Source organism: Oryctolagus cuniculus, chromosome 20 (genome assembly GCF_964237555.1).
Source record: "Oryctolagus cuniculus chromosome 20, mOryCun1.1, whole genome shotgun sequence".
Classification (NCBI taxonomy): Eukaryota; Metazoa; Chordata; class Mammalia; order Lagomorpha; family Leporidae; genus Oryctolagus; species Oryctolagus cuniculus.
This window is the reverse complement of record NC_091451.1, coordinates 46,385,485-46,411,694: the sequence shown is the minus strand read 5'-3', so window position 1 is coordinate 46,411,694 and position 26,210 is coordinate 46,385,485. Positions and strand designations below refer to the sequence as shown.

Below are 26,210 nucleotides of genomic sequence, written 5' to 3'. Positions count from 1 at the left end.
CTGGACGGCACCTTCCTGTCGGACGGCCGGCAGCTGGCGTGCAGGCAGACCACGCACTGCGCCTGCCTGGCACTGGGGACGCCGTGGGCCCCGGGTCTGGGGCCTTCCCAGCTGCAGGGAGCGGGCGGTCTGTCCCCGGGGGTCTCTGTCCTCTGACCCAGGCAGACCACGCACTGCGCCTGCCTGGCACTGGGGACGCCGTGGGCCCCGGGTCTGGGGCCTTCCCAGCTGCAGGGAGCGGGCGGTCTGTCCCCGGGGGTCTCTGTCCTCCGACCCGGGCTGCCCCCACCAGAGCTGGCACTGAGTCAGCTTCTCTCGCGTGAGGCTTCCGGAATCCGACGCAGGAGCCGGGGGTCTGGAAGAGGCCGGGTAAGAGGAGCACAGCGTGGTCAGACCGGGTCTCCGTACCACGCAAATACTGGTGCCTGGTCGCCAGGCTGGCTGCGGGCGGACTCTGCTCAGTAACTGAGCCATCTGCGCCAGGCAGACACCCCCGGGACACAGCGACCTTGACCCCAGAGCATCTCAGAAGCCAGTGGTCAGCCGCAGGCCCCTGGCTGCACAGCACTGCCCACGGCTTGCCTGCGCCCACCAGCAGCGTCTCCGGCACGTGCCTCAGGGGCCACTCTCCTGAGCCGCAAAGCTCTCAATCCTCGCCCCTGCTGACTGTGAAGTCACTGCAGACGCGGAGGGAGCCGGTGAGCGGGAGGGGCACTGCCTAGCGGCTGGAAAGCCACCCCCTGCACTGGGGTGCCTGGGTTCGATTCCCGGCTCCAGCTCCAAGTACACAGGTTCCTACCAGCCACCCCGTGGGAGACCTGGTGGACTTCCTAGCTCCGGCGTCGGCCTGGCCTAGCCCGCCCGGCAGCACTGTCTGCCCTAAACTTGGGCCCCGCACGTGACTGAAGAAGGACCACGCAGGGCAGATCAGCAGCCCTAACCACGGAGGCGGGGGCTGCTGCAGATGGCCGTGAGGAGCTGCCGGGGCGCCCCGGTCACACCCCAGGCTGCCGCCGAAGGTTCTGCTGCCACCTGCCTGTCCCCACAGGACAGTAAAAGCCCCGTGGGAAGACCTGGCGGCAGCACCGCAGCCACGGAGCGCTCTGCCTCGCCTGTCACCGCAAGGTGACCGATGACTGCCAGGCAGCCGGCAAGATCCACGGCAGCATCCGCTCCCCCCAGGAGAGGCGGCGTGTCCCCTGCAGGCCGACTCGCGGGACAGGCACAGCCTCCGTCCCACGCAGCACGGAAACGATGGCCTGGCGGGAAGTCGGTGCACCAGGAGGGGCTGCCCGAGTCAGGCTCTGACAGGAGCTGCGGCGTCACGGGACAACTGCGCTCTGGGGTCAGGCCCAGGCCAGGGAACAGGGCAGTGTGGCAGCCGGCTTCCCAATCATCCATTGACAGAGGCAAGGTTTCAAGTAAAACTTTATTAGTATTTGTATATTATTCCATTTTGATCTGATAGAATTCAAACAGAGAAAACCTGCACATATTACTTGGGCTTCACAGCACGGCAGGACGAGATCCAGAGATAGGAGGGAGCCAGGTGGCCCCGAGACGCGGGCCGAGGGCTCCCCGGGAAGCCGTGGGACCCGGGTCACATACAGTTTTTAGGCTCACAAAATGAGCTCCTGCTGCCGTCCACTCCCCACGGACACCGGCCACTGCGGGTCAGCCCGGGTCTGGGTGGGCTCCTAAGTGCTCGTCTTCCGTCTCCGTCTCAGCACGTCCCAGATGCGCTGCAGGGCCACTCTGCCCATGAGGAAGGTGATGGCCAAGTTACGTCTGTACCAGTCTCTGCAGAGGAGCAGAAGCACCGAGTCGCAGCCCGGCGCCGCAGGAAAGGTGAGCCGACTGGCCCCCAGCCTCCTCACCGCTGCCCCGGCCCCTCCCTTCTGACTGGGCTGAGTCAGGCCAGGGTCAGGCCCCTGCCGTGTGCCCCACGCTCCCCCACCTTCTGCTCAGTGCTAAGTCTCTGCGGCATCTGGAGACCCACTGTGGGGACGGGGTGGGGGCAGGGGATGGGGTGGGGGTGGTCTCAGGAGCAAACATGGGGGGAAGTGGTCCTGGCTTTGGCACTTCATCTGCACACAAAGCACCGAGCACCCACTGGGAGAATCGGCTCCACCTCCCCTCTCCGGGGCAGCCGCTTGGGACCCGCATCCCACATCCCGCGTCAGAGTGCCTGGGTGACAGGGCCGGCTGCTCCGCTCCCGATCCTGCTCCCTGCTAATGCACCTGGGGAAGCAGTGGAGGACGGCCCAAGTGCTGGGGCCCCTGCACCCACGTGGGAGACCGGGAAGAAGCTCCTGGCTGCTGGATTTGGATTGGCCCAGCTCTGGCCATTGCAGCCATTTGGGGAGTGAACCAGCCGATGGAAGACCTCTCTCTCCCTATCTGTCCCTCTCTATATAACTGCCTTTCAAATAAACAAAATAAGAAGAAAAAAAAAAAAAAGGAAGAAAAGAACGAACCACAGAACCCAGATGTTTCAACAGGAGCTCCATCCCGGTCTCCCAGTGAGTGGCAGGGCCCAAGGGCCTGGGCGTCCTCTACAGTCTATCCTGCACATTATCAGGAAGCTGGATCAGAAGTGCAGCAGGGGCCGGTGCTGTGGTGTAGCGGGCAAAGCCGCCGCCTGCAGTGCCCGCGTCCCACGTGGGCGCTGGTTCCGGTCTTGGCTGCTCCACTACCGATCCAGCTCTCTGCACCGTGTGGGAGGCCCAGAAGCTCCTGGCTCCTGGCTTCAGATCGGCGCAGCTCCAGCCCGCTGCAGCCACTTGGGGAGTGAACCAGCGGATGGAAAACCTCTCTGCCTCTGCCCCTCTGTAGCTCTGCCTTTGAAATAAATAAATAAATATATATATATATATAAAGAAGAAGAAGAAGTGGAGCAGCTGGGACTCGAATCAGCACCGAGATACAGGATGCAGCGTCAAAGATGGCAGCCTGACCTGCTGCACCACGACGCTGCCCCATCACTGCCAGATTGTAAAGCAACTCTCAAACCTGATTTCTTGTCATTTGACCTGGAAATAGACGGGCCTTCACGAAATTCATGAAAAATGCAAATCGTGAAGGAACTATGCAGGCACTTGAAAATTTTTTTTGCACCAGAATAATAAACATCATCTAATTTCATTTTCCACAAACTTTTTGAAGTCAAGTTGTACAGGTCGTCATGTATTTGTAACTAGTTTAAAAGCTCTTAAGGGGCCGGCGCCACGGCTCACTAGGCTAATCCTCCGCCTTGCGGTGCCGGCACACCGGGTTCTAGTCCCGGTCGGGGCGCCGGATTGTGTCCCAGTTGCTCCTCTTCCAGGCCAGCTCTCTGCTGTGGCCAGGGAGTGCAGTGGAGGATGGCCCAGGTGCTTGGGCCCTGCACCCCATGGGAGACCAGGATAAGTACCTGGCTCCTGCCATCGGATCAGCGCGGTGCGCCGGCCGTGGCGGCCATTGGAGGGTGAACCAACGGCAAAGGAAGACCTTTCTCTCTGTCTCTCTCTCTCGCTGTCCACTCTGCCTGTCAAAAAAAGAAAAGAAAAAAAAAAAAAAAAGCTCTTGAGGGGCTGGTGTTGTGGCATAGCAGGTAAAGCCTCTGTCTGCAGTGCCAGCATCCCAGAGGGCGCTTCTTCGAGACCCGGCTGCTCCACTTCTGCTCCAGCTCTCTGCCATGGCCTGGGAAAGCAGCAGCAGATGGCCAGAGTCCTTGGGCCCCTGATCCACGCTGGGGACCCAGACGAGGCTCCTGCTCCTGGCTGGCCCAGCCCTGGATGTTGTGGTCATTTGGGAAGTGAATGAGCAGATGGAAGATCTCTGCCTCTCTCTTTTTCTTTTTTCAAGAAAAAAAAAAAAAAAGCTTTTGGAAAACCCGACACAATCCCAACACCGTCGCGGCATCTGATGAAACAAACGACGGAGCAGTGAAGAAACGCGTTTGTAGAACATCAACACTGGGCTCGGCGGCGCGTCTCCCGTATTTCCTGAGCACTGCGCTGGGTCTGGAGGCCTAACTGGACTGACACTTCATTTTCTGCAGGCAACTCTTGGGTGGTGGGAGGTGCTTCTGCCCAGGTCACCAGAGGCTGCCCAGTCTGTGCGGCGTGGGGGTGCCAGGGGCCAGCCTGCCTGCCAAGGCCGCGTATCAACAGCTGTGGACGGTGTTTGCCTGGATGCACCCGCCTCATCTGGCTGCCTCGACACGGTGGGCCCAAGGGGAAGCCTGCACACCCCGCACACGCCCCGCAGTCTCCACCAGCTCTCAGCCGGTGAGTGAGTGGCCGGTGAGCGAGTCGGCAGCAGCGCGTGGCAGATGCGCTCGCAGCCTCGGTTCTTCTCCACCCGCAGCGGCCGCCCTCCTCGTGAGCCTGGCCACGGGGCCCAGCGCCACTCGGACGCGAGCCCTGCTCCTGCGCTTCCAGCCCAGAGCGGGTCTCCTCTGAGGAAGAGCCCTGTCCAGAGTGTTCAGGGCCCACTCCCCAAGCGCCGCTACGCAGGTGCCACAAGCATCCCCAAGCTGCCGATTTTACTTAGGAGTGCAAAACAAGCTAGGGTCATGCAACCTCTACTCTGACAGAAGCATGAATGTCGTCAAGGGCAGGAGTGGGGACGTGCCGTTCAAACGTCCAGGGAAAAGGGAATCCGCACCTGTTGTAATGCATGTGCTTCTGGAAACTCTTCCTCAGAAATTCCTTGTAGAAGTCGGCCATTTCCTCTGCACTCAGCGTCGCCTTCGGACCTGCAAGCCAGGAACTCAAAGGGTCAACCGAAGGGAAGCGGCCGCTGCAAGGGCGGGCACTGCCCTGCTCCGCAGGACAGGGCAGGCCCCTCAGCCTCCCCTCGGCACGCCAGCAGTGAACTCTGAACCGAGCTCGGGACCACCCTGAGGCAGGCACCGTGTGCAGGCGAGGCCGCTGCCTGGGCGCCCGGACCCCACGCCGGAGCCTCTGCTTCCAGCCCAGCTCCCTGCTGACGCGGCCTTGGGAGGCGGGGACGGTGGCTCAAGCACTGGATTCCTGGTACCCGGGGGAGACCGGATGAAGTTCCTGGCTCCCGACTCGGCATGGACCAGCCTTGGCTAAGGCAGGCGTTTGGGGAGTGACCCTAGATGGAAGATAACTGTCTGTCTCTCTGTCACTTTGCCTTTCAAATAAATAAACAAATCCTTAGAAAAGAAAACAGCTCCACTCACTGTAGCATCAGGGATGGGCAGCACTGGCCACAGGGCAGGAGGCCCAGGCAGAGGCGCTCACTGGGGCTGTGCTGTCGGAGCCGCGCAGGCGCAGGCGCAGGTGGGCAGGGCGGCCCCCACCTGACCCCTCCCTTGCCGTAAGCGGCCAGGATGGACGGGTCCTCCTCACCCAAACTCGCCCACACCAAGGCCCACGCCGAGGAGAAGCACCGTGGACGCTTGCTGACTGTTCACAGCGCACAGCTGCCAGTGCTTATGAGCAGGCCCCAGCCACACCCGCACTGAGAACCAGCCACGTCCACCCCACGGACGCCGTCCTCTCCCCCGAGCGCAACACTGGGGGAAGACCTCCCCACAGAACTGCCCCGGGGACGTCTCCCAGTGAACACGCGCAGAGCGGGTGGGCCCCTAGGAGTGTGGAGTGCGGAGACCCTTCCCCTCCGCGACTGCGGACAATGTAGCAAGGGCGACCCCACCGCCTCCTGGCTGCCGCACCCAGAGGCTCCTGTCAATAAAACTTCCGCTTTGCTCAATAAAAAAAAAAAAGCCACAGAAAGCGCAGCAAGGCGCACCAGCAGAGCGCCGCTCATTCCCCGTGACAACACCCCCTCAGCTCACGCTCCCCTTCCTGCTTCCTGGCACGCGCTGTGGAGATAAACCTGGAAAACCATCAAGAGAACCCACCAGCCCAGGCCTCGTCACCAACACCTTCCCCCATGAACCTGGTGAGTGTAGACTGAGGTCTTGTTGCTTAAGAAGCAAGCAGAATTTATTTTTATTTTTTTAAAGATTTATTTATTTGAAAATCAGAGTTACAGAGAAAGAGGGAGAGGTCTTCCAGCTGCTGGTTCACTCCCCAGATGGCCACAACAGCTGGAGCTGAGCCGATCTGAAGCCAGGAGCCAGGAGCCTCTTCAAGGTCTCCCACGAGGATGCAGGGGCCCAAAGACTTGGGCCATCTTCTACTGCTTTCCCAGGCCACAGCAGAGAGCTGGATCAGAAGTGGAGCTACCAGGACTCGAACCAGTGCCCACATGGGACGCTGGCACTGCATTTACCCACTACGCCACAGTGCCGGCCCCAGCATGCAGAATTTACAATCGGAGCAACCTCGTCTTCTTGCACCAGGCACCAGTCCCCGGTGTGCTCGTCCCGCGCGTCTGCAGCGGCTCTTCCTCCAGTCCCACGGCCCGTGTAATCTCTGCCACGGGCACTCGCCACCCACCACTCGGGGCTAACTGGACGTCTCTCCTGGATGCTGACGCCGGCTGTGCAGCCCCTGGGCTCCTCCCTGCCGAGGCCCCGCACCTGCAGCTGCCCCCACCCCAGCTCCCGCCTGGACTCAGCCCCAGCCGCCCTGGGTCCCAGCGCTCCGTCCAGGAAGCAAGGCTCTGGACGGGGGTTCCCGCGTCTGTGCCGGGGCCTGCGGGCCGCGCGCAGAGAGCGGCCGCTCCCCAGACAACGCCGGGCTGGTTTTGCTCTCCCTCTTCGTGGGCTGACTCCTGCCCATTTGGAACCCGTCTGTACTGCAGAGGGCGCGACGGAAATCCAGTCTCCCAGCCACGAGTAACCGGCAGGTAGATGCTCTGTATTCACTGAGAACACGGGCGTCCTGAGGGCTACCCACGTCGTGAGTGGCTCGGCGGCCTAGCAGACCAGCTCAGGTACCACGCGCACCGTCGCGGCAGTGCTGAGGGACCACAGCCTCCACGCTGCCAGGACACAAGCCCCTCCCCACCACCTCCTGTGTAAACAGCCCTCAGGGCGCCTGCCTTCCTCTAAACACAGCCCCTCTCTCTCTCTCAACAGGTTGAGGCCCAGCCGCCTCCAATCCAGCTCCCTCCAATCCAGCTCCCTGCTAACGCGCCTGGGAAAGCAGCTGCTGACGGTCCAGGTGCTTGAGCCCTGCCCCCACGTGGAGACCTGGATGGCCTCAGCTGGCCATTTGGGAATGAACCAGAAGATGGAAGGTAACTCTCTCTCTGTTGCTCCGCACGGTAGGTGGAGGAGCTGACCCAGCCTGGCTCCCGGGCAGGGACAGGATGAGACCCAGGTGACTGACAGGCAGAACCAGGGGAGGGCACAGCTGTCACTGCGTGTCCAGTGCAACAGTCTTGACCACGCCCAGAGAACAGACTGGAGCAGGGGTCAACGGACGACACCTCACAGCACTGACTGCAACAGCTCACGCCCGCTCGTCTGCGTCTGTCCTTCCACACTACCAGAAGACTCGGCAGCTGACCAGAGACCCCACGTGGCCCACGGGCCAACCCATCTACCGTCCACGCCTCTCCAGACTCTGCTCAAAAACCATTTAAAAACCATTTTTAAAAAATGTTTATTTCTGTATACTTGAAAGGCAGCAGGACAGAGAGAGGGAGAAGAGTTCCCTGGCCTGGCTCACTCCCCACACGCCTGCCCGGGAGTGCCCACCTGGGAGTGCCCGCCTGCCCGGGAGTGCCCACCTGGGAGTGCCCACCTGGGAGTGCCCGCCTGGGAGTGCCTGCCTGAGAGTGCCCGCCTGGGAGTGCCCACCTGCCCGGGAGTGCCCACCTGGGAGTGCCCGCCTGCCCGGGAGTGCTCACCTGGGAGTGCCCGCCTGCCCGGGAGTGCTCACCTGGGAGTGCCCGCCTGCCCGGGAGCGCTCACCTGCCTGGCTCACTCCCCACACGCCTGCCTGGGAGTGCCCGCCTGCCTGGCTCACTCCCCACACGCCTGCCCAGGAGTGCTCGCCTGGAAGTGCCCGCCTGCCCGGGAGCGCTCACCTGCCCGGGAGTGCCCGCCTGCCCGGGAGTGCTCACCTGGGAGTGCCCGCCTGCCCGGGAGTGCTCACCTGCCTGGCTCACTCCCCACACGCCTGCCTGGGAGTGCCCGCCTGCCCGGGAGTGCCCACCCCAGAGCCTCCCTCCCTCACTCGGCACCCCTTCTCCTGACCTCTCACGGAGCTGCTCAACCCAACAACGAGGAGAAGCAGAGACGTACTGACCTGGTTCAGCTCTCGGGCCCAGGCCTTTCGCTCTGAGTCTTGAGTGAATAAACTCCTCCTTCTCCTGAAAGAAGATGGCCGTCAGAATCGCTCTGTGCTCCGCCCCTCTGCTCCAGGGAAGGCGGGCGGCATCCTGAGAAATGGTCCCTCTCAAGACCCGTGTTAGCTTCCTGCTTGGCCCAGGATCTGGATGGGAGGCCCAGGATCTGGAATGGGAGGCCCAGGATCTGGAATGGGAGGCCCAGGGGCTGGAAAGGGAGGCCCAGGGGCTGGAACGGGAGGCCCAGGGGCTGGAATGGGAGGCCCAGGGGCTGGAATGGGAGGCCCAGGATCTGGAATGGGAGGCCCAGGGGCTGGAACGGGAGGCCCAGGGGCTGGAACGGGAGGCCCAGGGGCTGGAATGGGAGACCCAGGGGCTGGAATGGGAGGCCCAGGGGCTGGAACGGGAGGCCCAGGATCTGGAATGGGAGGCCCAGGGGCTGGAATGGGAGGCCCAGGATCTGGAATGGGAGGCCCAGGGGCCGGCGCGGTGGCGACAGGTCAAGCTGCGCCTGCAACACCCACATGGCACCAGTCTGTGTCCCGGCTGCTCCACTTCCCATCCAGCTCCCTGCTAGTGCACCTGGGAAGGCAGCGAGGATGACCCAGGTCCTTGGGCCCCTGTGCCCGCGTGGGAGACCAGAGGAAGCCCCTGGCTCCTGGCCTCAGCCTGGCCTGGCCCCGGCTGTTGCAACCATCTGGGGAGTGAACCAGTGGATGGAAGATGTCTCTGTCTGTCTCTCCCTCTCTGTTAACTTGACTTCAAATAAATTAACTTAAAAAAAAAAAAAAAAGCAAATGAGATGTGCAGTAAACTTTGGGGGTCCCGTTCACAAATGTACAGACTAAAATGCACCCGGAGGGATAAAGCTTAATTATTCCCTTCCACAGTTCATCCAGGAGGAGGCAGCACCGCCCTGGGGGCCCCGATCTGTGCCTCCAGGCGCCCCCACGCTCGTCAACAGTGACGCAGGGGGCGGAGGCTGAGGGAGCGCGCGGCTCTGGCGCCCCCGCGTGGCCACCTGTGCTATTCTTTCCCTGCCGACTCAGACCCCAGCTCACCTTAGCGAAAGTCAAGTTCTGAGCCGCCCAGAACTGCTGGTTCCACTCTTGTGTTTCCTGTCTCAACTCCCGCAGCCTCCGCTCCAGCGGCGACTCGTTTTCCGGGATGTAGAAGTGAACAGGTCGCAGGTTTGAGTACCTGTCTGGGGGTCCGATCCAGTCATGGCAAGACTTCCTCGGAGGGCAGAACCCGGAGGCCTTCAACAAAAGGAACGGGATTAACACACAAACAAGCACACCCTTGTCGCTCCAAAAGGTCAGTCTGGACTTAACAGAGGTCCTCACTACCCTTCTCGTTCTCATCTCTCACTTACCTCTCGGCAGGGCAGGCAGACCGCACAGCTGCACTGTGCCGCGGCGTCCCCCATCGCAATGCGGTCCGAGCCCGATACCCCGCCCCATCCCTGCTGTTGACAGCGAAGCACAGAAGACACCCCAAGAGCTCGGGACCCTCCACCCACACGGAGACCCAGACGGAGTTCCGGCCCGAACCCTGGCGTTGTGGCCATGTGGGGAATCAAGCGGCACATGGTAGAGCTCTCTCTGTGTGTCCCTCTGCCTTTCAAGTAGAAGAAAATAAATATGTAAAAAAGTGGTCAGTGGGTAAAGCTGCTGCTTGCAGTGCCGGCATCCCACATGGGCGCCAGTTCAAGTCCTGGCTGCTCCACTTCCAATCCAGCTCTCTGCTGTGGCCTGGGAAAGCAGTGGAAGATGGCCCAAGTGCATGGGCCCCTGCACCCATGTGGGAGACCTGGATGAAGCCCCTGGCTCCTGGCTTCGGCCTGGCACAGCCGTGGTCATTGCGGCCATTTGGGGAGTGTGCCTCCAGGACAAGGGGGAACGACTATGCACATATTCCCATCAACACCTGCTTGCCGGGCAGGCATTTGGCACAGTGGGTGAGGCACGCTTGGGAGGGCCACATCCCACATTGGTTCGAGTCCTGGTTTGCTTCTGCTTCCATCTCCCTGCTGGTGTGCACCCTGGCCAAGGCACTGGGGTCTCTGCCACCGGGCGGGACTCCGGGGCTGAGCCGCAGCCTCCCCGCCCCAGCCCTGGCTGCCGAGGGCACTTGGAGAGTCCATCAAGTGGGAGCTCTTCCTCTGCTCCTCTCTTGGGGAAAGAAAGGCCCATTTATTTGAACGGCGGAGAGACAGAGATCTTCCATGTAAAGTGAGTGTCCCGACAGCCTTCACAGCCAGGACTTCCGCTGCCTTCCAGGCACAAAGCAAGAAGCTGGATCAGAAGCGGCACCGGCACCGGATTTGGGACGTCCGTGTTTCCAGCAGAAGCCTACCCTCTACTCCACAACACTGGCCCCCTCTGTGTTTCAAATAAAATGAAAACAAATAAATAAAAATTTAAAGGGGGCCGGCGCTGTGGCGTAGCGGGTAAAGCCGCCGCCTGCAGTGCCGGCATCCCCTGTGGGCGCCAGTGTGAGTCCCGGCTGTATCCTGGGAAGGCAGTGGAGGATGACCAAGTGCTCGGGCCCTGCACCCACGCGGGAGACCCGGAAGAAGCTCCTGGCTCCTGGCTTCGGCCTGGCCCAGCGCCGGCCATTGAGGCCATCTGTGGAGTGAACCAGCAGACCTCTCTGTCTCTCCCTCTCTCTTACTCTTTCAAATACAAATAAATAAATCTTTAAAAAAAGAAGTGCCTTTGCGGACAACCACCAGAATCTGTTAGCAGCAGTCCCTCCCCTGGGCAGCGGGAACACAGGCGTGTCCTCTCCACAGGCGCTCTGGGCGCACCAGCAGTCAGAAACGCACTTTGCTACTCAGAGCCTGCACGCTCTGTGGCTGTTTATAGAGCATCTGGAAGACAGGCGCCGGGGCAGGGACACTACTGCACAGCAAGCTGGGAGTGAAGCGGTTCTGCACCCTGACTTGTGGCGCAGGCGCAGCGTCTGGCCTTCAGAACAGAGGGTCAGCTGAACCATCAAACACCAGGCTGTCAACAGAGCAACGTGAACATTAGGGAAGAAAAAAACGAAATGCACTCAGCTCGGAAATCTCTACGGTCGTGGCTGCCACCACGACCACGACCACGACCGAGACTTCCCACGGGCCCTGCCAGGAAGCAGCTCGCAAGCCCGCAGCCAAGAGGGGCGGTGTGGCCGGTGCAGGGTGGTGGCGCCCAGGGAGAGCCAGGCAGACCACAGAGGATCCTCGGGGACCTCAGGTCCTCCTGGGTGCTGACTGCAGATTTACACATCTCTCAAATTCAGCGTAGTTTTTCACACTTACAATGGACACACTCATTTTACTGTATATAAGCTATTTTTAAATGTATTTTAAATTTTTTCTAAATTAATTAATTTACTTGAAAGGTAAAAAGAGGGGGCCGGTTTGAGTCTCAGCTGCTCCTCTTCCAGTCCAGCTCTCTGCTGTGGCCTGGGAAAGCAGTAGAAGATGGCCCAAGTGCGTGGGCCCCTGCACCCACGTGGGAGACCTGGAAGAAGCTCCCGGCTCCTGGCTTCAGATCGGCGCAGCTCTGGTCGCTGCAGCCATTTGGGGAGTTGAACCAACGGCTGGAAAACAGCCCCCTCTGCCTCTCTACAGCTCTGCCTTTTAAATAAATAAATAAATCTTAATGTGGGGGGGGCAGCACCAGGTGCTAGTCCTGGTCGGGGCGCCAGATTCTGTCCCGGTTGCCCCTCTTCCAGTCCAGCTCTCTGCTGTGGCCCGGGAGGGCAGTGGAGGATGGCCCAGGTGCCTGCACCCGCATGGGAGACCAGGAAGGGGCCCCTGGCTCCTGGCTTCGGATCAGCACAGTACCGGCCATTGCGGCCATTTGGGGAGTGAACCAATGGGAGGAAGCCCTTTCTCTCTGTCTCTCTCTCTCTCTCTCACTGTCTATAACTCTACCTCTCAAATAAAAGAAAAGAAAAGAAAAGAAAAAAAAAGAAAAGAAAAAGAAAAAAGAAAAGGCAGAGAGATCTTCCAGGGCTGGTGTTGTGCTGCAGTGGGTAAAGCCACCACCTGTGACACCTGCATCCCACAAGGGCACCAGTTCAAGTCCCAGCTGCTCCACTTCTGATCCAGCTCCCTGCTAGTGGCCTGGGAAAGCAGCAGAAAATGGCCCAAGTCCTTGGGCCCTGCACCCACGTGGGAGACCCGGAGGAGGCTCCTGGCTCCTGGCTTCTGATCAACGCAGCTCCGGTCGTTGCAGCCAATTGGAGAGTGAACCAGCGGATAGAAGACCTTTCTCTCTCTCTCTGCCTCTGCCTCTCCTCTCTCTGTGTGACTCTTTCAAATAAAATAAATAAATCTTTAAAAAAAAGAAACTCCATTTAATCCAAGAGAAAAATAAAATAAAACAAAGAAATGAACATTTGCTCGGCAGCTGGAAGGCACCTCCTCCAGGAGGCCTCCGAAGCTCGCCGCAGCGTTACGGGCCGCGCCTCCTAGCAGCCGAAAAATGCAGGTCTCGCGACATCTAACACAGACCAGCTGCTGCCCACCCGATGCCCACTGATGAATTCATCTGCAAAGGCAGAGACAGTAGTCTCAGAAACTGACACAGCTGACCAGGCGGGCTGACAGTGACCACAGGCTACAGAAGGGAGAGGAGCCACGGGCAGCAGGGGACGGGGTTGGGTCACTCTAAGAAAGGGCGTGGAGAGCTTAAAGTTCATCAGCGCCATCCAGGTCTACGCCGTCCCCAGCTCGAGTCTGGTGGTCTCGCAGGTCCCTGGACCCCACCCTGACAGTCACCTAAAGACCAAGAGAAGGCCGGCAGGGGCGGGGGGTGGGGCAGCCGTCAGCTCTCCCTCCGACAGCTCCACACCGAGCCGGCCTCTCTCCAAAGCAGCCCAGTGAGTCTGGGCCACAATGTCCCCAAACCTTTCAATTCCAAGCGCTCTAAAAATAGGGATTTCAAGGGTGCCAGGAGTGAGCGGTAGTGCGCACGCTGGGGCAGCCCGACGGGGCGGCGCCCGGCCACTTCCTGTGGCGCAGGCCCAGTTTTATCGTGTGGCCACAGGGACGTGGGTCACACACAGAGCTGCTGCGCGGTCACCTCACAGCCCTGCCCTCAGCTAGTAGAGCGCCTGGGGCCTGCGCTCAGCTCCGGAAGGCACCACGCAGAGCCGAGCCAGCGCCGTGACTCAGCAGAGCCGGCAGGCGGTGACCGCGCCAGACGCGCAGAGTGAAAGAATCTTAACAGATGAGGTCAAGGAAGAGTCCTGCCTTTCTCCTGGAAAGACAGAAAGAGAGAGAGAGAGAGAGAGAGAGAGAGAGAGAGAGAGAGAGAGAGAGAGAAGGAGAGGGAGGGAGAGAGGGAGGGAGGGAGAGAGGGAGAGAGGGAGGGAGAGAGGGAGAGAGGGAGGGAGAGAGGGAGGGAGGGAGGGAGGGAGATCTTCCATCTGCGAGGGCAGGGGTAGGCCAGGCTGAAGTCAGGGGGCCAGAACCTGACCCCACCTGGGCAGCAGGAGCCCCGGCACTTGAGCTGGAAGTGGAGCCGGACACTAACCGACACCCTGTGCCACGAGATGCGGTGTCCCAAGCACAGCCTCTGACCATCGTGCCAAACACCCTCAAGTTAGAGTTTTGGTAAAAAAACAAACACAAAACCCGACAGAAAATGCCCCTCGCCGTCCAGATGAGCTGCAGACCAGTGAGAGTTACCACGCCATTCAGAGACTGGACGAGGGCCTAGGGAGGGAGGGCTGCCTCTCTGCCTGCAGCCAGGGGCGGCCAAGGCCGACAGCGGTCAGGAAGGTGCCAGCCGTTAGCAGGGAGCTGGACCGGAGGCGGAGCAACCGGAACTTGAAACAGCGCCCATGAGATGTTGGCCTCACAGGCAGTGGCTTAACCCGCTGCACCACAACGCCAGCCCCCCTAAAAAGGTTTTATTCCCCCAAAGATATTTACGGAATGATAGAACATTCAAGATCACCACGTCAATGCAGTCTTTAGACTTTCCTATCCGTAGGTCCTCTAGAAGCAAATCTGTGCCCCTGTGTTTGGAGACGCCGGAAGGAAACCTTCCTAGACCGGCGGCGCGAGCGCTTCCTGAGCGAGGCTGTCCCAGCTCGGCCGTCTCCAGGCTTCTGCTCTTCACCAACCAGGCCTCCGGAGGGCTGCTCGGTTACACCTTCACCCCGGTGTTGCCCACACAGCCACGAAACCCGGTCCTCACGGCTGGCCCCGCCCCAGGTGACCTCCCGGGGATGCGGTGGGCACTCCCACTTCTTCCCCCACAATTCTGGGACTAGACTCCAGGTGTCTCCTGCCCCCTCCCGTCCAGGGCTGCCTAGACTCCAGGTGTCTCCTGCCCCCTCCCATCCGGGGCCTTGCCTGGCTCCTGGCGTCCGCCCCCACCCTCCCCAAGCCTCGGAAGCCCCTCAGCAGGCCTCAGGCGCAGCCCCGGGCCCTCCGGGCTCTCGCTCAGCCCCAGGTGAGGGGCCCCCCAGCTGTGGCCCCTTGCCCACAGCTGCTTCTCCCGCAGGCCCATGGGTCCCCGGGGCCCCTCCCTCTTCTCGGTGGCACCAAGCAGCTGGGGGAATGGAGTCCCTCCCATGGACTCTCCCCTGGCAGGGCTTAACTTACAGACCATGTCGTGGTGTCATCTACGTTACACAGGGTTGGCGACAATGGAAACACCGCCAGGACAGCCAGCCATTCTTTTTTTTTTTTTTTTTTTTTTTTTTTTTTTTGACAGGCAGAGTTAGAGAGAGAGAGTCAGAGAGAAAGGTCTTCCTTCTGCTGGTTCACTCCCCAAATGGCCGCAACGGCCGGAGCTGTGCCGATCTGAAGCTAGGAACCAGGAGCTTCCTCCTGGTCTCCTATGTGGGTGCAGGACCCAAGCACTTGGGCCATCCTCCACTGCCTTTCCGGGCCACAGCAGAGAGCTGGACTGGAAGAGGAGTAACCGGGACAGAATCTGGCGCCCCGACCGGGACTAGAACCCGGTGTGCTGGCGCCACAGGCGGAGGATTAGCCAAGTGAGCCGTGGCGCTGGCCAAGCCAGCCATCTTTACAGATGAAAATATACATTCATTCATTCATAGGGAGGGGGAAAGAGATTTTTCATCCACTGGTTCCCTCCAGATGGCTCCAACAGCCAGACTGAAGCCAGGAGCTTCACCTGGGGCCTTCCCACTTGCGTGGCAGGGACCAAGCACGTGGGCCGTCTTCTGCTGCTTTCCCAGGCAAAATAGCAGGGCGCTGGACCGGAAGTGGGGCAGCCAGGACTCGAACCAGCACCCCATGGGATGCTGGCACTGCAGGCGGTGTCGCTCCCCGCCCAGCAGTGCTGAGCGAGCTGATGGCTGGGGCTGGGTGCCCTGAACGGCCGGCTCTGGAGCCTGTCCAGGACTTCCCTGTGAACTCCGAGCAGCCGGGAGAGGGGACCCCGGTCCTCCTGAGGCCCCGGTGCCAGTGGACAGGTCAGCGACGCAAGGCAGCCTTGGCCAGCTGCTGGAGTAGGGCAGAGGGAGCTGGCGCAGAGGTCCAGACACAGCTGGGCCTGGGCAGCCGCTGCTGCTGGGGGTGGGGCCCACGGCCAGGCTTAGTGAAACCGGCACTGCCCCGCACCCTCCTCACGTCCCGCAGGCCTTTCCTGCCGCAGACCCAGACGCCTTCCCGCCTCTCACTGTCAGTTCTGTCTGGCGCCTGGGCAGTCTCAGTGCAACGTCACAGCTGAGCGGAGAGCAGCACAGCCCAGCTGGGGCCTGCAGCCACACCAGCCCTGTGCTGCAGGGGGCTAGGCCGCTGCTCCTGACGTCAGCATCCAGCGGGGTTCAAGTCCCCGCTGCTCTGATGACTGAGCAGGCGGCACGTGACTGACGGCCCGAGTGCCCAGCCCGACCCCTCGCAGGAGCGCCGGGCGCGGTTTCAGGCTCCTGGGCAGTCCTGGCCCAGCCCTGGTTGCTCTCGCTCGCTCGCTCGCGCTCTGTCACTGTCTTCCAAATTAAAAAAAAAAAAAAAAAACTATTGGTGCTAAGCAACTGAATCCTTTTAGGCAGGATTGTAATACCTGATCTTCAGTATTTTATTCATCAGCCTAGAGTCAATATAATCTCCAGTGTTCCACAGAAAAGCCAGCCGAACAGTCCCATGGCTGTCTTGGAGCTGGTCCCCAGAGCAGCCCCGCCCACCCCGGCCTTCCCTGCTTCCCCACTGGCCGGGCCTGAGATTCTGGGCCCGCCCCGTCCAGGCCCCGCCCCGGGAATGCTCCGAGCCATCCCAGCCTGCGCAACAAGAAGCTCACGTTCCCACATCCAGGAGCCACCGAGGGAAGAACCTGCGCTGTTGCATGGTGGGTGAGGACACCGCCTGCAGCGCCAACATCCCACATGGGCGCCGGTTCGTGTCCCGGCTGCTCCACTTCTGATCCAGCTCCCTGCTAATGGTCGGGGGAAAGCAGCGGAGGTGGGCCCCAGTGTTTGGGTCCCTGCACCCACGTGGGAGACCTAGCGCCAGGCTAGCCCAGCTCCGGCTACTGTGGCCCTTTGGGGAGTAAACCAACAGACAGATCTCTCTAACTCTGCCTTTCAAATAAAATAAGTAAATCTTAAACGAAAAGAAACTGACCCACAGATGCCCCCGCGTGGCCTTTGCGGCCCTCGCTCTGGCCCTGTGAGCAGGCACTTCCACGTCACCAGCAGCTGCGCCCTGGGAGAACACCGCTTTGTAAGAGGAAAGTCCCGTCAGGGGGCACAGTGCCGGAACGCCGCCCGGCGCCCTGAAACCTGGCTTCCCCGGGCCCTGGCAAGCCCGAGCCTGACACTCCCCGGGAGCCGCCTGGCCGGCCCGCGCGCATCTCAGAGGAAGGGTCAAGCCCCGTCTCGCCTGTCGGGGGCGGGAGCCGAATCCTTCTGCCTCCGTAACCGTGCGGTGCCAGGCCGGGCACCTCCTCCTGGAAGTGCCCTGCTCAACCCAGTGACCGTGGGCAAAGCAACGGGGAAGGAAAGAGGGGCAGCGTTCCTGCCAGGCCAGGGCCGGGGCCCACGCCTCCACCATGCCCACTCCACAGACGCCACACCACACCCTCAGCTCACCGAGAGGGCAGCCCACGCCGAGCGGGCTTCCCACTCGGAAACCAACAGGGAGTCTCCTGGTTTCGGAAGGGCATCCCACGGACGCCATCACCCTGCTAAGGACGCACCTCGCCCTTCCCGCCCCCGTGGCCAGAGCCACGGCCTTGCCACCTGGCAGCGCCGGCACAGAGTGTCCTGAGCTTGTCCGGCTCCACTGCTCTCAAGCCAGGCTGCCCGCCGGCCGTGGGCCAGTCCAGCGCTGCGAGCGTCACACTTTCCCTGGGAGGCCTCGGGATGAGTGGACTTGGCACCAGCATTTGCATTTGAAGATTTATTTATTTACTATTTAGAAGGCAGAGTGACAGAGAGAGAGGCAGGGGCCGGCACTGTGGCGCCGTAGGTTAATCCTCTGCCTGTGGCGCTGGCATCCCGAATGGGCGCCGGTTCTAGTCCCGGCTGCTCCTCTTCCAGTCCAGCTCTCTGCTATGACCTGGGAAAGCAGAAGAAGGTGGCCTAAACCCTTGGGCCTCTGCACCCACATGGGAGACCTGGAGGAAGTACCTGGCTCCAGGCTTCAGATCAGATCAGCTCAGCTCCGGCCGCTGTGGCCAAATGGGCAGTGAGCCAGCAGATGGAAGCCCCCCCGCCCCCCCGTCTGTAACTCTACCTGTCAAATAAATAACTAAAATCTCACGTCCCAGATGCGGGGCTGAGACAGGAGGCAGGAGCTCCGTCGTGGTCTCCCACATGGTGGCACCTGGGCCCTTGCCCACGGCCCTCCCAGACGCACTGGCAGGAAGCTGAGTCGGAGGCAGAGCGGCCGGGTCTCAGAGCGGCACTGTGGCAGGGGACGCTGATCTGGTGGCATCACAACACCAGCCCTGGCACCAGCACCACTGCAGGCAGCGGGGACGCACGCGGCGCCACGTGGCCCCACCGGGCGGGACCTGTGCGTGGCGGTGTCCACGGGGCCACGGGGCGAGCCTGTGCAGGAAGCACCAGCACCACCACACACGACTCCACCGCTGCTTCAGCAACACAGTTCACGGTCAAAAAGCACAAGAGGGGCCGCTGTCGCGGCGTAACAGGTGCCAGCACCCCGTACCGGCACAGGTTCAAGTCCTGGCTGCTCCACTTCCCATCCAGCCCCTGCTAACGCTCCTGGGGAAGCAGCAGAGGACGGCCCAGCCCTTGGGCCCCTGCCACGCGCATGGAGACCCAGGTGGAGCTCCTGGCTCCTGGGTTCACCCTGGCCCAGCCCTGACCACAGCAGCTGTCTGGGCAGTGACCAGCAGCAGATCTCTCTCTCTCTGTCTCTAACTGCCTTTCAAATAAATAATGTATGCATGCCTTAAAGATCCTGCAGGTAAGCTACGAGACCCCCGGCGCACACCACCCAGGACGCGGTCTGGGAGGGGCAGGGTGCGGGGACACTGGGCAGCTGAGGTTTCGCTGGGCTGGGGTGAGAGCGACGCCTGACAGGAGTTCTGCAGTGCTTCTGTTAGGAGCCAGGGGCCAGAGAGGGAATGCAGCGCGCGGGACGGACTCAGGGGCGGAACAGAGAACGAAGGAGAGACACGGACACCAGAGAGACGCGGACACGAGGGAGAGACGGATACGAGGGAGACATGGACACGAGGGAGAGACGGATACGAGGGAGAGATGCGGACACGAGGGAGAGATGCGGACACGAGGGAGAGACGGATACGAGGGAGACATGGACACGAGGGAGAGACGCGGACACGAGGGAGAGACGTGGACACGTGGGAGAGACGTGGACACGAGGGAGAGACGCGGACACGAGGGAGAGACGCGGACACGAGGGAGAGATGCGGACACGAGGGAGACGCGGACACGTGGGAGACGCGGACACGAGGGAGAGATGTGGACACGAGGGAGAGACGGACACGAGGGAGACGTGGACACGTGGGAGAGACGTGGACACGTGGGGGAGACGTGGACACGAGGGAGAGACGTGGACACGTGGGAGAGACGTGGACACGAGGGAGAGACGCGGACACGAGGGAGAGACAGACACGTGGGAGACGCGGACACGAGGGAGAGATGTGGACACGAGGGAGAGACGGACACGAGGGAGACGTGGACACGTGGGAGAGACGTGGACACGTGGGGGAGACGTGGACACGTGGGGGAGACGTGGACACGTGGGAGAGACGTGGACACGTGGGAGAGATGTGGACACATAGGAGAGACGTACTCACCCTGGAAGGCGCCCTCGGGAACACCCGACCTGGGGCGCCCGCAGCAGGCCCAGCACACACGACTGCCCTGGGCAACAGCGGCTCCCCAGCTCCCTCCAACACCCGGCAGCACGGACACTCGGACCCCGAGCACACGGCGGGGGTCACAATGCTGGACGCGGCCAAGCGGCTCCGGCTCTGCCCTGCCTCTTCCGGAGAGCACCGGACCACACGGCCCCAGACGGCCCTGGACCACACGGCCCTGCACGCCACTGGACCACGCGGGCCCTGCACGCCACTGGACCACGCGGGCCCGCACAGGACACGACCACACGACCCGCACAGGACCAGACCACACAGCCCCAGACGGCCCCGGACCACACAGCCCCAGACGGCCCTGGACCACACGGCCCTGCACAGCACCGGACCACACGGCCCTGCACGCCACTGGATCACACGGGCCCGCACAGCCCCTGACCACACGGCCCGCACAGCCCCTGACCACACGGGCCCGCACAGCCCCTGACCACACGGCCCGCACAGACCGGACCACACAGCCCCGCACAGCCCCTGACCACACGGCCCGCACAGACCGGACCACACAGCCCCGCACAGCCCCTGACCACACGGCCCGCACAGACCGGACCACACAGCCCCACACAGCCCCTGACCACACGGCCCGCACAGACCGGACCACACGGCCCGCACAGCCCCTGACCACACGGCCCTGCACGCCACTGGACCACACAGTCCCAGACGGCCCCGGACCACACGGCCCTGCACAGCCCCTGACCACACGGCCCGCACAGGACCTGACCACACAGCCCGCACAGCCCCTGACCACACGGCCCGCACAGGACCTGACCACACGGCCCGCACAGCCCCTGCGCGGGTCCGGTTCTCCAGCAAGCAGCCTGCGGGACCTGTTGCGGCGCTGGCACCGGCGCCCAAACCGGCCGCGGAAACGCCGCACCCCGCGCAACCCTCTCGTTGCTACACGGCTGCCCCCGCCAGCGCCTTTCAGAGGCTGAATCCTCCCCAGACACCCGCGAGCCTGGTGGGTGTGCGCGCGTGGGAGCGGAAGTCGGGGCGGCGGCCGCACGAAAACCCGCAGGCCCAAAGTGTCGCAACGGCCAGCGGGCTCCCTCTCGTCGCTCCGTAACCACTGCCGGGCCCGGCTCCGCGCCGGCCTCACCGCCCCTCTCGTCGCTCCGTAACCACTGCCGGGCCCGGCTCCGCGCCGGCCTCACCGCCCCTCTCGTCGCTCCGTAACCACTGCCCGGCCCGGCTCCGCGCCGGCCTCACCGCCCCTCTCCTCGCTCCGTAACCACTGCCCGGCCCGGCTCCGCGCCGGCCTCACCGCCCCGGCCCGCCAGCGCCTGAGGACAAGCACGGCCGGCCGCACGCCGCGGCCGCAGCCACTCGCCGAGCCCCTCCGGGCGCTTCTGGAACTCGCCCTCGGGCAAACACCAGGTCCGTGCACCGCGGCGGTGGGCGCCAGACCGGGGGCGGCCCGGCAGCCCCGGCAGCGCGCTTACCCCGCTCGGCGCTGCTTCCCTGCGCTCCGCACCGCGCTCCGGGGCCCGCCGCCCGCCGCCGCCCGCGAAGGCCCGGCAGAGGGGCGGGACGAGGGTCCGCGGCGCCCGCCGCACCGCCGCCATGGGGCCGCGCCCACCTTGCTCCCGCGGCACCCGGCGGCGTTCGCGACGGCGAGCGGGGCTGCCTTACGGCAGGGTCGCAAAGCCGGCGGGCGCGCCGCGGAGGGGCCGACCGCGCGCTTTTCCCGCGGTGACACGGCTCGCGGAGGGGGTCTGTGGGGACGGGGCGGCGCGGAGGAGGCCTGCCGGGACCGGGCAGCGCGGGCGAACGCCGGCGACAGTTCCCCGATCCCTGTCGTCCCAGAGGCCCGGGGCGCGGCTCGAGGTGAGGCGCGGGCGCGGAGCCGTCTTTTCCCAGGGCTTGGGGGTGGTCGGCCCCGGACGGGGGCGCCGCGGGCTCTGCGGAAGTCGTGGGCGGCAGCGGAGCGCGTGATGGCGCGGGTGAGTGGTGCGGGGGCGCCGGCGATCGCGTCTGCTCTCTCCGCGCGCGCGCCGGCGCGGGGCTCCGCCGGGCCACCCTGCTCCCCCCCACGGGCTCCCACGCGGCCGCGCCTGGCCGGGTTCCCCGCCGGGCTGGGCCCCGCTCCGCGCCCCTCCCGCCCGTCCTCGCGGGGCGCCCGGGCCTCGGCCTCCCCCGCGCGCCCATTGTGAGGTCAGGGCCGGCGGCGAGCCGGGGGCCCGGGGCCGAGACGCCCGGAGCGGCCGCTGCGGCCAGTAGCTGCCGCCGCCGCCGGCCCCTTCACCGGCCGCCCCGTCCAGACCGAGCCGGGGGGCTGAAGGGGATGCCGTTAGGGGCCCGGCCCCGCCGCCGCACCCGGTGAAGGGCTGATCTTCCACCTCGCCGCCGCGCCTCCGGGGAGCCGGGACCTCCGCCGGGTAAAGTGCGAGAGGGAGGGAGGCCCGGGCCCGCGGCGGCGCCCGCGGGCCCTCGTGGGAGGCAGTGCAGGCAGAGTGGGCGCTGTCCCGGGCGGGGAGCCCCGGCGGAGCTTGGGGCCCCGTCGCGGGGCCTGTCCCGCATTCTGCTGGCCCGGGCGTGCCCTGCGGGCTGTTCTGTGCCGCGGGCCGGGCGGCCCCTCGGGCTGGCCCTGGGCCTGCCGGCCGGGGTCCGCGGACCTGCCGGCGGCCGCTCTGAATGAGCTCTCTTGTCGCCCCGCAGCGCTCGTGAGCCCAGGCAGCGGAGCATGGACATGGGAAACCAGCACCCGGCCATCAGCAGGCTGCAGGAGATCCAGCGGGAGGTGAAGGCCGTGGAGCCGCAGGTGCTGGGCTTCAGCGGGCTGGCGGACGACAAGGCCTACCGGAGGCTGGAGCGCATGCTCACGCGGCAGCTGTTCGAGATCGACTCCGTGGACACCGAGGGCAGGGGGGACGTCCAGCAGGCGCGGAAGCGGGCGGCGCAGGAGACGGAGCGGCTGCTCAAGGAGCTGGAGCAGAACGCCAGCCACCCGCGCCGCCTGGAGATCCGGAACCTGTTCCGCGAGGCGCAGGCGCTGGCGCAGGACGAGATCGCGCCCTTGCACAGCGGGGGAGGCTGCGCCGCGGACGAGGTGGAGGAGCGCCTGCAGGACATCGTGCTGCGGCTGACGCACGTCAAGACCGGCGGCAAGGTCTCGCTGCGCAAAGCCCGCTACCGCGCGCTGAGCAGGGTGTGCGCCGTGCAGGAGATCCTGGAGGACTGCCTGCGGAAGCAGCCGTCGCTGCCGCTGTCCGAGGACGCGCACCCGTGCGTCGCCAGGATCAACGCCGTGATGTGCACGGTGAGCAAGGCCCGCGGCACGGTGGTCGCGCTGCTGATGGGCGTGTGCGCCGACGAGACCTGCCGGCACCTGTCCTGCGTGCTCTCGGGGCTGCTGGCCGACCTGGACGCGCTGGACGTGGCCGGGCACCCGGACATCAGGAACTACCGGAGGGAGGTGGTGGAGGACATCCACAAGCTGCTCAAGTACCTGGAGCTGGAGGAGGAGGCGGACACGACCCGCGCCTTCGACCTGGGCCAGAACCAGTCCATCCTCGAGATAGAGAAGGTGCGCGCCAGGACGCGGGAGGTCAGGGCCGAGCTTCTGCGCGCGCAGAGCCCGGCCGAGCTGTACCTGAGCTCCAAGACGGAGCTGCAGGGCCTCATCGGGCAGCTGGACGAGGTGAGCCTGGAGAAGAACCCCTGCATCCGGGAGGCGCGCAGACGGGCGGTGATCGAGGTGCAGACGCTGGTCACCTACGTGGACCTGAAGGAGGCGCTGGAGAAGAGGAAGCAGAGCGTGGGCGCCGAGCACCCGTCCCACCAGGCCGTCTGGAGCGTCCTGGGGAACCTGTCGGAGATCCAGGGGGAGGTCCTGTCCTTCGACGGCAATCGCAGCGACAAGAACTACATCCGGCTGGAGGAGCTGCTCACCAAGCAGCTGCTGGCCCTGGACGCGGTCGACCCGCAGGGCGAGGAGAAGTGCAAGGCCGCGCGCAAGCAGGCCGTGAAGCTGGCGCAAAACATCCTCAGCTACCTGGACCTCAAGTCGGACGAGTGGGAGTACTGACCGCGAGTGGGCACCGGCCGCGAGGGGGCACCGGCCGCGAGTGGGCACCGGCCGCGAGGGGGCACTGGCTGCGAGTGGGGCACTGGCTGCGAGTGGGGCACCGGCGCGAGTGGGGCACTGAGCCCGCGAGTGGGCGCCCGCGAGTGGGAGCACTGAGCGGCGGGTGCGGAGCCCGCGCGGCGGCCCGGCGTGTTTTGCACTGCGTGAGACCTCCACATCTCGTGGCGCGCCCGCTCCCCAGCCGGGCTGTGGTTTGTACTTGCATATTTCAGTCTCAGTATTTGTAACTTGATGAAATTATATTCAGTACCTGCTGCTTTTGATGTCGCTAAGCAGCTGTCATTACAGGACGGCCCCTTCGTCCCCTCCCTCCCTCCCGGGCGGGCGCGAGGTCTGTGGCTGGTGTTCCCCGCTTTCCATCAGAAAGGGAAGTAGATGTAGTTCTTGTGATTGTAAGTGGGGGTGTGCACGTATTAATACGCAAATTTAAGCGTAAACTGGGCATGACTTCACGGAATACTGGAAGAATTATGAGAAGGGGGAAGTTTTGGTTCCACAGTGCAGTGGGGCACAGACCCCCCCACCCCCCACCCCGGGTTTGCGCTGAGGCCCCGCCCAGCCCGGGGGTGGGTGTGTCCTGCTCCGGTCTCTGTCTCTGAGAAGTTAACCCTCTGTGTGCCGCGTGATCATGAAGACACCCAGCAGCCTCGGAGAGGGGAGCGGAGCGCCGGCTGTCAGACGCCCTCGGCTGGGTTTGCTGTGGATCTGCACCCGAGGGCCCGGTGCCAGGAGGATGAGAACCCCGGGCCGGTCACAGGAGGCGGCGTCTGCTGCCCGGGGCCGCTCCGAGCCCACCGCCGGCAGGGAGAGGCTGCGCCCGGCACGCGGCAGGGCGGCCCTGTCCGCACTTCCCGAGGACCGCGTGTGCCCGTGCCCTGGCAGTGCCTTTCCCGGAGCGGCCCTGACGAGGGCACGGTGCCCCGAGTCGGCAGCCGGGCAGGAGGTGAGAGGTAGAGGAATAGGCTTAAGTGCCTGCGAGGAGCTGAGGTCGGCCCCAGAGGTGCGGCCCCTCCTGCTGCACACGCAGACCCTGTGTGCTGGGGCTGGAGCCCTGGCGCCTGCCGGTGCTCAGCGCAGTCCCTGGAGTGCTCATCTGGCCCGGCGCTGTGGGCACGTTAGCGTCAGCCTCTCCCCTCAGCGCCCGACGCTCTGACAGCTGACGTCTGGTTTCTGCGGCCGTGCGGCCGGCGCACTGGAGCGGTCCGCGTCGGCCCTGAGTGGCCGTCCAGCACGGACTGCGTCCCTTCCGAGCCTGTCTGTGCCACGGCTGCTGCCCACAACCAGCCCTCACGCACGGGGCCTGTGGCGCCCGAGCCCGTGGGAGCCGCCGTGTGCCCGAGCCGACGCCTGTACGCCCGGGGTGTGTTAGCTTTTCGCGCTTGTTTTACGTCGCTGGTTTTTATCTGGTTTCGGGGGTCTGTGTTCATTTTGTCTGCAAAGCTTGTACCACGCCGGTGTTTTCCCTGGGGAGGAGTGGCCGATCGCGGTGCGCTGGGTCCCCGCCCCTGTTAACCACGGGACCGTTGGTACCGATTAGCGCCCTTGGTGATCCACGCAATAAATCTCGGCTTCATGTTTGTAGTGGAGAGAGGCTGAGTCTGGTGTGTTCCCTCTGGCCCCGCCCGTCGTCACCTGACGTGTGTGACGTGGGAGGGTCCCTGTAGTGCCAGGCCGGCGGAGCGTGGCGGGTGGGCTCCTTGCTGCAGCTGGTGGCAGTGAGTGGGTCTCTGTCCCCTTGCCAACAGCTGGGGGCGGGGCTGTGGTCTGACACAGAAATTGACCTTTTTATAGAAAGAGGAAGAAACTCTGGGACATGGTTCTGGAAACTTCTGGGAGAGGAGTCTAGAGTTACCGAGTGCGGTCGGTCGCGGTGCCTGGGCCCCGCCTCTTGCAGAGCCCTGAGGAGGGCTCGGGGTCAGCCCCGCCTGGGCCCGGCAGCCTCGCTCCAGCTCTGGTGCCTGCGCGGCCAGGTCCACTCCCGTCAGCCGTTTGCTGACGCTCAGTCCGTTCCGTGGTGGCACCAACTTTTTTCTGTCCCGGCCTCTTCCTGCGGGTACCTCTGTCCCGGCCTCTTCCTGCGGGTACCTCTGTCGTCTGCCTGCTTCCAGCTCCCACGTGAGCCCGTGATGCAGCAGAGACAGCCTCTCTAGCCGTGCGGGCTTAGCCAGCCGAGAGTGGGTTGGAAAGAATACTCTGGAGGGGCTGGCGCCGTGCAGGGAGTTAAGCCGCCGCCTGACAGCAGCACCCGTGAGTGCCGGGTGGAGTCCCGGCTGCTCCACTCCAACCCAGCTCCCTGCGGAGGGCGGTGCAGCGCTCGGGGCCTGCCACCCACGTGGGAGACGCTGATGGAGTTCCAGGCTCCCGGCTTTGGCCTGCACTGACCCTAGCCATTGTGGCCATCGGGGGAAAGAACCAGAGGATGGAAGGTGTCTCACTGTCTTTCCAACACCTCATGAACAGGACACTGCGGAGTATAGGTGTTTGGCTTAACGCTAGCAATGCCTGTGTTCCACATCAGAGCCCCTGGACTTGTTCTCAGCTCCGGACCCTGACTCCAGCTT

The 26,210-nt window shown here is 63.7% G+C and overlaps 2 protein-coding genes across 7 annotated transcripts; one reads left to right on the top strand and one right to left on the bottom strand.

Annotated features, from left to right (window-relative positions):
• Nucleotides 1-1,410: 1,410 nt before the first annotated feature.
• COA8 (cytochrome c oxidase assembly factor 8) lies at nucleotides 1,411-21,196 on the bottom strand. 3 transcript variants are annotated; one of them, XR_011384991.1, is made up of 6 exons: nucleotides 21,005-21,196; nucleotides 9,282-9,479; nucleotides 8,181-8,244; nucleotides 4,651-4,741; nucleotides 2,478-2,841; nucleotides 1,411-1,800 (listed from the first exon to the last, which is right to left on the bottom strand). XR_011384991.1 is itself a non-coding variant. In XM_051834886.2 (5 exons), the coding sequence occupies exons 1-5, from the start codon at nucleotides 21,125-21,127 to the stop codon at nucleotides 1,698-1,700; spliced, it is 579 nt and encodes a 192-aa protein (XP_051690846.1). In that variant the 5' UTR covers nucleotides 21,128-21,174; the 3' UTR covers nucleotides 1,411-1,697. The 3 variants fall into 3 exon arrangements, 2 of the variants coding, with proteins under 2 accessions (XP_051690846.1, XP_069921545.1); XM_051834886.2 differs by lacking the exon at nucleotides 2,478-2,841 and having other exon boundaries at nucleotides 21,005-21,174; XM_070065444.1 differs by lacking the exons at nucleotides 2,478-2,841; nucleotides 21,005-21,196 and adding an exon at nucleotides 9,596-13,084.
• BAG5 (BAG cochaperone 5) lies at nucleotides 20,804-23,729 on the top strand. 4 transcript variants are annotated; one of them, XM_051834878.2, is made up of 2 exons: nucleotides 20,804-20,939; nucleotides 22,221-23,729. In XM_051834878.2, exon 2 carries the CDS (start codon nucleotides 22,246-22,248, stop codon nucleotides 23,587-23,589), a length of 1,344 nt encoding a protein of 447 aa, XP_051690838.1. In that variant the 5' UTR covers nucleotides 20,804-20,939; nucleotides 22,221-22,245; the 3' UTR covers nucleotides 23,590-23,729. The 4 variants fall into 4 exon arrangements, with proteins under 4 accessions (XP_051690838.1, XP_051690836.1, XP_051690837.1 ...); XM_051834876.2 differs by lacking the exon at nucleotides 20,804-20,939 and adding an exon at nucleotides 21,229-21,389; XM_051834877.2 differs by lacking the exon at nucleotides 20,804-20,939 and adding an exon at nucleotides 21,385-21,505.
• Nucleotides 23,730-26,210: the final 2,481 nt, after the last annotated feature.